Source organism: Gossypium hirsutum, chromosome D06, assembly GCF_007990345.1.
Source record: "Gossypium hirsutum isolate 1008001.06 chromosome D06, Gossypium_hirsutum_v2.1, whole genome shotgun sequence".
Lineage (NCBI taxonomy): Eukaryota > Viridiplantae > Streptophyta > Magnoliopsida > Malvales > Malvaceae > Gossypium > Gossypium hirsutum.
The window spans coordinates 40,111,248-40,119,739 of NC_053442.1; the positions used below are offsets into that span (position 1 = coordinate 40,111,248).

General features: G+C 36.3%; 1 protein-coding gene across 1 annotated transcript; it reads left to right on the forward strand.

The window, feature by feature from the left end:
* Positions 1-1,676: 1,676 nt before the first annotated feature.
* Positions 1,677-2,922, forward strand: LOC121218406 (uncharacterized). The gene is made up of 3 exons (XM_041095579.1): positions 1,677-2,103; positions 2,286-2,383; positions 2,527-2,922. The coding sequence occupies exons 1-3, from the start codon at positions 1,677-1,679 to the stop codon at positions 2,920-2,922; spliced, it is 921 nt and encodes a 306-aa protein (XP_040951513.1).
* The last annotated feature ends 5,570 nt before the right edge of the window (positions 2,923-8,492 follow it).

Genomic DNA, 8,492 nt, shown 5'->3' on the forward strand with positions numbered 1-8,492 from the left:
GCCAGACACATTCACATCAAAATCTGATGCAGCCACAACACTCTTCAATACCAAATAGCATATTCAAGGACATCGACAGCAACCGTAAACTTAAGCTTCTACTTCTAACCCATTAGCAACTCTTGAGGCATTAATGCGGGAGCATATTACTCGTACAGAAGCTATAGTACAAGGAAATTCATCTTCCATTCGAGCATTGGAAGTGCAATTAGGACAACTTGCTTCAAATATGAATACTTGACCACCAGGCTCATTACCTAGTGACACGGAAATCTTAGTCTGAGGGGGAAAGAACATTGTAAGGCTAGCACTCTTAGGAATGGTAAACAAACTAGCAAACCATTTATCGACTATATTGTAACACCTCACGATACGGATGGAGTGATCACTGATGAGAAAGTTGAATCTAAAGAATTTTTCAATGCATCAGACAAAGAAGCTCCAAAAATTGTCACTCATATGCCTAATGTTTGACCTTCTAAACTGTCGACGCAATCAAAGATGTTGGCAGAAGCAAATATATCTCTACCTTTACCCTTCCCAAAAAGATTCAAGAAGAATGAGCATGACAAGTAGTATCAGCAGTTCCTGGACACACTAAAGCAACTGCAAATCAACATTCCTTTAATAGATGCTCAGGTACAAATTCTGAGTTATGGGAAATTTATGAACGACCTCTTGTCCAAGAAGAAGAAGCTCACGGGTATTAAAACTATTGCACTCACATAAGGCTGTAGTGCTATTTTGGAAAACAAGTTGCCCCCTAAATTGAAAGATCTTGGGAGCTTTACCATATCAAGTTCAATTGGCAATCATTATTTGGGTAAGGCTTTATGCAACTTGGGAGCTAACATTAACCTAATGCCACTATCTACTTTCAAAAAGTTGGGAATTGGTCACATGAAATCTACTGCAGTGACATTAAAACTAGCCGATCGATCCTTGGCTCAACTTGAAGGACAAATAAAAGATGTTTTAGGTCACGTGGATAAATTCATTTTTTAGGCTAATTTTATCATACTTGACTACGAGGCAGACAAGGAGGTTCCCATAATCTTGGGACGACCAGTTTCAGCCATCGACCGAACTCTTATTAATGTTTATAAGGGTGAACTAACCGTGTGACTTAATGATGAGAAAGCCACCTTCAGTGTTTTTGAATTTGTTCAATGCAAAGACATAGATGAATGTCATACTGTTGATGTGCTAGATAATCTAATTGAGGAAGAATTCAATGACCAAAGCATAACACTGTTTGAAGTGTTTGCAGTGACATCTGATGTCGAATCCTTAGACGATTGTGACAGCATGGTTGAAGCTAATAATCTTGAACTCAAACATGGATGGCAGATTGAAATCTTAGACCTAGTCAACAAAACAACCCTAATTTTCAAACCATCTATTGGAGAAGCTCCTACTCTGTAATTGAAACCACTGACTCCTCATCTTAAATATGTTTTTCTAGCTGATCACAATACTTTTCCAGTTATTGTCTCCGTAACACTAGATGTACCTCAAGAAGAGAATCAGTCCACATTTTCAAGCAACATAAATGAGCTATTGCTTGGAGTACTACCGACATTCAAGGTCTTAGTCATTATTTTTGCATGCAAAAGATCAGGTTGGAAGATGAAGGCAAGCAATCAATTGGATAGTAAAAAAGGTTAAATGAAACGATGAAGGAAGTTGTCAATAAGGAAATCATAAAATGGCTTGATGTTGAAATTATTTACCCGATTTCTGATAGCAATTGGGTAAGCCCAGTGCAATGTGTACCTAAAAAGAGTGGCATCACTGTGGTTTGCAACGATAAGGACGAATTAATATCTACACGTATTCCTATGGGATGGCAAGTTTGTATGGATTACCGCAAATTGAATGCGGCCACAAGAAAGGATCACTTCCCACTTCCTTTCATCGACCAAATGCTGGATCAGCTTTCTGGAAAGACCTATTGTTGCTTTTTAGATGGGTATTCTAGGTACTTCAAATTGCTATTACACCAGAGGATCAAGAGAAAACAAACTTCACCTGCCCTTTTGGTACTTTCGCTTTTCACAGTGTACCTTTCGGTCTTTGCAACGTACCAACCACATTTCAAAGGTGCATGATGGAAACATTCTCAAATATGATTGAAGACTCTTTAGAGGTTTTTATGGATGATTTCTCAGTCTATGGAAATAATTTTGATCATTTCACTGACAATTTGGATAAAGTACTGAAGCAATGTGAGGACACACATCTTATCCTGAATTTGGAAAAATGTCATTTCATGGCAACTGAAGGTATTCTGTTAGGACATCATATCTCTAGTCAAGGCATTCAAGCAGATAAAGCTAAGATGGAAATCATTGAGAAATTACCTCCACCAATAAACGTGAAAGTATTCACAGTTTTCTAGGACATTCGGGGTTTTATCGATGGTTTATTAGAGATTTTTCAAAAATTGCAAAGCCCTTATGCTCATTGCTGGTACACAATAAAAAATTCTTCTTTGACGATGCATGTCTGGATGCCTTTATTCAGTTAAAAAAGAAGTTGGTAAATGCACCCATTGTCGTTGCACCAGATTGGTCTCAACCTTTTGAAGTTATGTGTGATGTTAGCTGTAGTGTTAGGACAACGACACCCGTTGGTAAAAGAACCGGCTTTGATGTGGGTGTAGTGTTAGGACAACGAAAAGGAAAAATATTTCAAGCCATCTATTATGCTAGCAAAACTCTTATAGAGGCTCAACTCAATTATACAACTACAGAGAAAGAATTGCTAGATGTAGTCTTTGCTTTCGACAAGTTTTATTCCTATCTTGTTGGCACAAAGGTTACAGTATTCACTGAGCACTTGGCGTTGAGATATCTCTTTGCGAAAAAAGGATGCCAAACCAAGACTGATACACTGGATATTACTGTTGCAAGAATTTAACATCGAGATAAAAGACCGTAAGGGTTCAGAGAATCAAGTTGTAGACCATCTGTCTCGATTAGAAGTTGGCAGTAAAGACGAAAACATACTTCAAGCTGTTGATGTATTCCTAGATGAGTGTGAATTTTGTTAATTATCTAGTGTTATTTGATGTATATACAACTCCTTCGTATGCGGATTTTGTTAATTATCTAGTGTGTGGAAAACTCCCATTGGGTGTCATAGGCCATAAAAAAGAAAGATTTTTTTGTGATGTAATGAATTATCAGTGGAACGAGCCGTAATTATTCAAGGTATCCAATGACAACATCATTTGACGTTGTGTTCCGGAAGAGGAGATGCTTTCAATCCTGAAACATTGTCATGATGCTCCTTATGAAGGTCATTTCTATGGTCTGAGATCTACTGCTAAATTTCTTTAATCAGGATTCTACTGGTCGACATTATTCAAAGACGCCCACAATTTTGTGAATCAATGAGATAGGTGTCAACGCACTGGTTCTATATCCCGATGCAATGAAATGTTGCAGCAGCCAATTATAGAGGTTGAATTATTTGATGTTTGGGGTACGGATTTTATGGGACCGTTTTCGAGCTCATTTGGAAATCTTTATATATTAGTAGCTGTTTACTACGTCTCGAAGTGCGTGGAAGCTGTTGTAGTCCCAAAGGATGATGCAAAGATAATGCTAAATTTTTTTCACCAGCATATACAAACCCACTTTGGCACACCAAAGGCATTGATTAGTGATCAGGGTACACACTTTCACTGCAACCAAGTGACGATCGCACTGAAGAGATATGGAGTTAATCATAGAATGACTACTATTTATCATCTACAAATCAATGGACGAGTCGAAGTATCGAATCGAAAAATTAAAAAAATTCTTGAGAAGGTTGTAAACCCTTCGAGGAAAGATTGGTCTTTCCAATTGGATAATGCTTTATGGGTATTGCAGACAGCATACAAAACTCCATTAGGGATGTCGCCATATCAATTAATTTTTAGGAAAGCATGTCACTTGCCAATTGAATTGGAACCCAAAGTAATGTGGGCAATTAACCAAGTGAATATGGACTATGAAGCGGCTGGAAAAAAAAGACTGTTGGATATCACTGAACTAGAGGAGATTAGGAGAAATGCTTATGAAAATTCTACAATTCACAAGGAAGAGACCAAACGATGGCATGACAAGATTATTTTACAATGACAATTTATCGCGGGTCAAGAGGTTTTATTATTCAATTCTCGACTCAAATTGCACTCAGGTAAATTGCGTTCACGTTGGTCTGGATATTTTGAAGTTGTTGCCGTATTTCCTCATGGTGCAGTCACAATTCGAGATTTACGTGATGGACACCAGTTAAAAGTAAATGGACAGAGGCTGAAACACTATTTTGGCAATAGTGATAAAAAACAAGCAGAGACCATTAAATTGGTCAAAAAGTTTACTTTTTAATTATTACTCCGTAATTTTAATTTATTTTATTTATGTTTTGTTCAAGTTTGTTTTCCTTCCTTTTTGCAAAATAATTAGGTACCATTGTCGACGCATTGAAATCTTGCTGTTAGCGTATTCCATAAGTCTGTATTATCATTTATAGCTCATCAGAATTCAGAGAAATCAGATTCCACCATTGGATCAAAAAATACCCAGCCGTTGGATCTTTCTGAGCGGGCACAATTTCTATTAGACACAACTTTTCCTGCTAACCTTATATCTCTCTACAAAACAACATGCCTCTCCATCTTCCTCTTTCACCCACTATAAATCCTCTCCCACTATACTGACTGTAATGCATTCAAGCAACCATTTTTATTTTTTTCTCTTCTAAAAATCATATTTTTTTACCTTTAAACCGTTCTCCCTCAACAAAAGATGGCCAAAACAAGAGGCTTGATCAAGAAAGCTACCAAACCTACTGGGAAACATGTGTCCTCTACTGCCACAGTCTATGAATAGGAATCCCCCAGGCCAGTGCAGACAAAGGAGCCAGTAACCTTTTTGAATAAAGTGGCTAAGGGATGATTTCACGACAACATATTGAAGCACAAATTCTATCCCGAGTAGGGCATTTCCCTTTCGCCACAACAAGAATTGAGTAAACAAGTCTCCAAAACCATCTCGAAGTTAAAGTCGGAAACTTTTTGCACCCATCCTGACAACTACTCTCCTTCACTGGTACGTGAATTTTATGCTAATCTCTACGATCATGAGTTAGATTTTATTTTTGTTTGAGAAGGTTTAATACCGTGGGGCGCTGCAAAAATCAACAAGCTGTACAACACCAAGGTCGATGTTGACAAACACTCCGAGTTCATTCCATTGAGAAGATTGTCACCACACCCGAGTCTATGGGTGTAAATATAAATAATTTGGAGTGAATTGGAGTGAGGCCGGTGGAAGTTGCTGAGGTAACTAGTGAAGAGCAATGTAATTCATTAGCAATAGTGGTCTACACTGGAACACTCCAAGTGGCCTCTCCTACACAAATAGCTGCCAATGATACCGGGGTAGAGCGAGGCACTGAGGACCAATCTAAAGACCATGCAAAGCCTAAAGAAAAGAAAAAGAAAGTGCTTCAAGGATAAAAAATGAAAGAAGGAGGAGAAATAAACATCATGTAGTCACATCGATGGCTACGGATAACTGAGTTAGTTTATTTTAAGCTTTAGGTATAGTATTCGTGCATTGCATGTAGCTGTAGGTTTTGTTTTGGTAAGTATATATTGTCATTGTATTTTTATTGTAATTACATTTTCATGTTAGTGCATTGGGGACAATGCAAACTTTAAGTTTGGGGGAATACACATGGGGCTTGAAAATGTACCCATATTTAAAAAAATTTGAAAATGAGGCATGGAAGGTTAATTATAGTTAATGAAATTGTTCAAAAAAAATTTTTTGTTACGTTCGATGCTTAATTCTTGAATCATGTAATTTAGCAATGAATGAGTTGGATAAATTTAATAGAAGATTGTAGCTTCAATTCTTTGATGAATGGATTAGGTTGCATTAGTAATGGATGACTACCATCATTCCTTAAATCTTTAATGAATTTCCTTTTTACATCTGCTTATATATGTATATATAGTTATAAACTAGAGACACTCCAAAGTGGGTGTAGTATGGAATGTTAAAAAAGGAACACTCCAATACAAACGTTAGAAAACTCAATCTGGCCAAAGGCCGTCGCTACATAAGTGTATGTTGGTGCAATTACATACTCCCTAGGGGTTTGTTGCACCCAATCATTACATCTCAAGAACAAGGGTACAGTAATGCAACGATATCCCTTATTTTGAAAAAAGAGAGGGAAAATATGTCTATATATACTTAGTATTGTACAATACATGCTGTAATGGTAGATAGAAATTAGGGTTTGAAGCATGATGCTAGCATTGATGAAGTTGCAACCTTATTTATTCATGGTTATGAATTGCCGATGCAATATTTTTCAATCTAAATGTGATTCATCTATTGGAAATTTAGAGGGTTCAAGTTTATAGAATGATCATTTTCCTTAGTAAAATTTTTTGTAGCCTTGCTAGTTCCTGTTTTACTTGAGGACAAGTTAAAACTCAAGTTTAGGGGTGTGATAACACTAGAAAGATAACATGTTTCCCCTTACTTATTGGTTAAATTGTTCCCATTTAGTTATCCTTAGCATAAATTTTAGCATTTTCAGTTTAGGAAATTGCATTTTATAACTCATTGAATCCTAGCTTATTTTATCCTTAAATTTGCTATCTTATTGCATTAATGTCGTTGCACGAGTTAATCCAAGATTGCGTCCAGAATTGTCGTCGCACCTAACAACTGCCTGCAATGTCGCTGCATGAGTTAAATATAGATTGTGTCCAAAATTGTCGCCGCACCTGACAGCTGTTCGAATAAGAACCAAAACTGCATGAGCGGTGTCTGGCATAACCAACCTGTACGTACAAGAACAGAATAATTTTGAGGAAAGGACACCTGTTTTGTTGGAGATGGACATAAAAGGTGGATGTAAGAAGAAAAAGAGAGATTTTCTCTCCATCATTATCTTCATCATCCTACCTGGAAGCTTGCAGCCATGGCAGCTTAAGTTTCTCATGGGTGAGCCAACGTGAAAACCAGATGCAGACTAGCTCCTAATGAGAAAACCTAAGTTCGCGACAAGAGGGAATAGAGAGATTCAGTCGAGTTGTCTAGGAATATTATTCTCCACTCGATTCTTTCTCATTTATTTTTGAATACGGGTGATTATTCTTTGTTTTCTGTTGTATAGAAGTACACATTAATTCTTGGTTAAATGTTATCTTATTCAATCTTTCTTTTATCATTTAATCTTGGGGTTTGAATGTTTTTTAACATGGAGGTTTTATTGCAGTCATTGGCACTAGAAAGTGCAGTGACAGTTTGAGCCAACAAGCATTTCAATGGAAGTTGAGTGAGGATTAGATGAATTTAGTCCACTTGTTCTTAATAGTGGCGTATTGCCAGCATTGGAAGGTAAGGTTAATATGCATGTTTAAGTCTCAAATTAAATAGAGTAGTAACGCTGGGTAAGATATACATTGAATTTTATTGCCTCAATAATCACCTATATTTTTGTACCTTGTGAGCACTTAGTATTCTATTGAAGATTCATGTTCGGGATCCTAGTTTATCATTATCATATTTTATTTTATTGTTTTCAAGTTATTGCATCGACAACTATTCTTAAAATTTATCTCGTTTCTATCTAGTTGTGCACCGACATTAATAGAAAAAAGAATACCATCCCTGTGGGATCGATATCCGATAGACTCACATCTGTCTACTATACTTGCATCGGTAGTGTATGCTTGCACATTATTGCTGTGACGTTTAACAGTCGATCATGCTCCTCATGCTCCAACTCAAACTTGGAGTAGATTTTGTGAGGTCCATGAAAGAAGGAGGAGCATTTGTGAGTCCGAAGGGCATCACTAAGAATTCATAGTGCCTATACCAAGTCCTGAAGTCCATTTTCGGTATATCCACTTCTTTCACCTGTAACTGATAATAACCTTGTAACAGCCCATTTCTTTGTGGTTTTAGAGCCACAGATCCGACATGTGAGTCCGTAAATACTTACTATTTAATATTTATGAGTCATATATAGTGTGTTTATAAATTTTGATTTAATGATTTCTGTTAAATGAAAGAATAATTAGGTTCAAGTGGTATGACCCTAAAGTTAAGTGGTTTTAGAAAATGAGGTATTGAGACCTCGTTTCTATAAACCGAGTTGTAAATATTTTAAATATTTACAGACTGTTATTATGGTTGTATTAAAATTTGGTTAAGAAATTTTAATGTTTAGATAGTTAATTAAGGGAAAATGACTAAATTGTAAAGGTTGAAAAAGTAAGCCATTATTAGGTAATTTGTGCTAAATGGATTAAATGTTATTATTGCAAGTATTAATATGGAAAATTCCCACTTTTAAAAGATAGTGATGGTTGGTGTAATACTTTTTAAGTAAAAATTGTTATAAAATAAAGAGAGATGGAGAGAATAAAGAAAAAGGAAAACATGAAAGCAACAGAGAATGTATTTTAT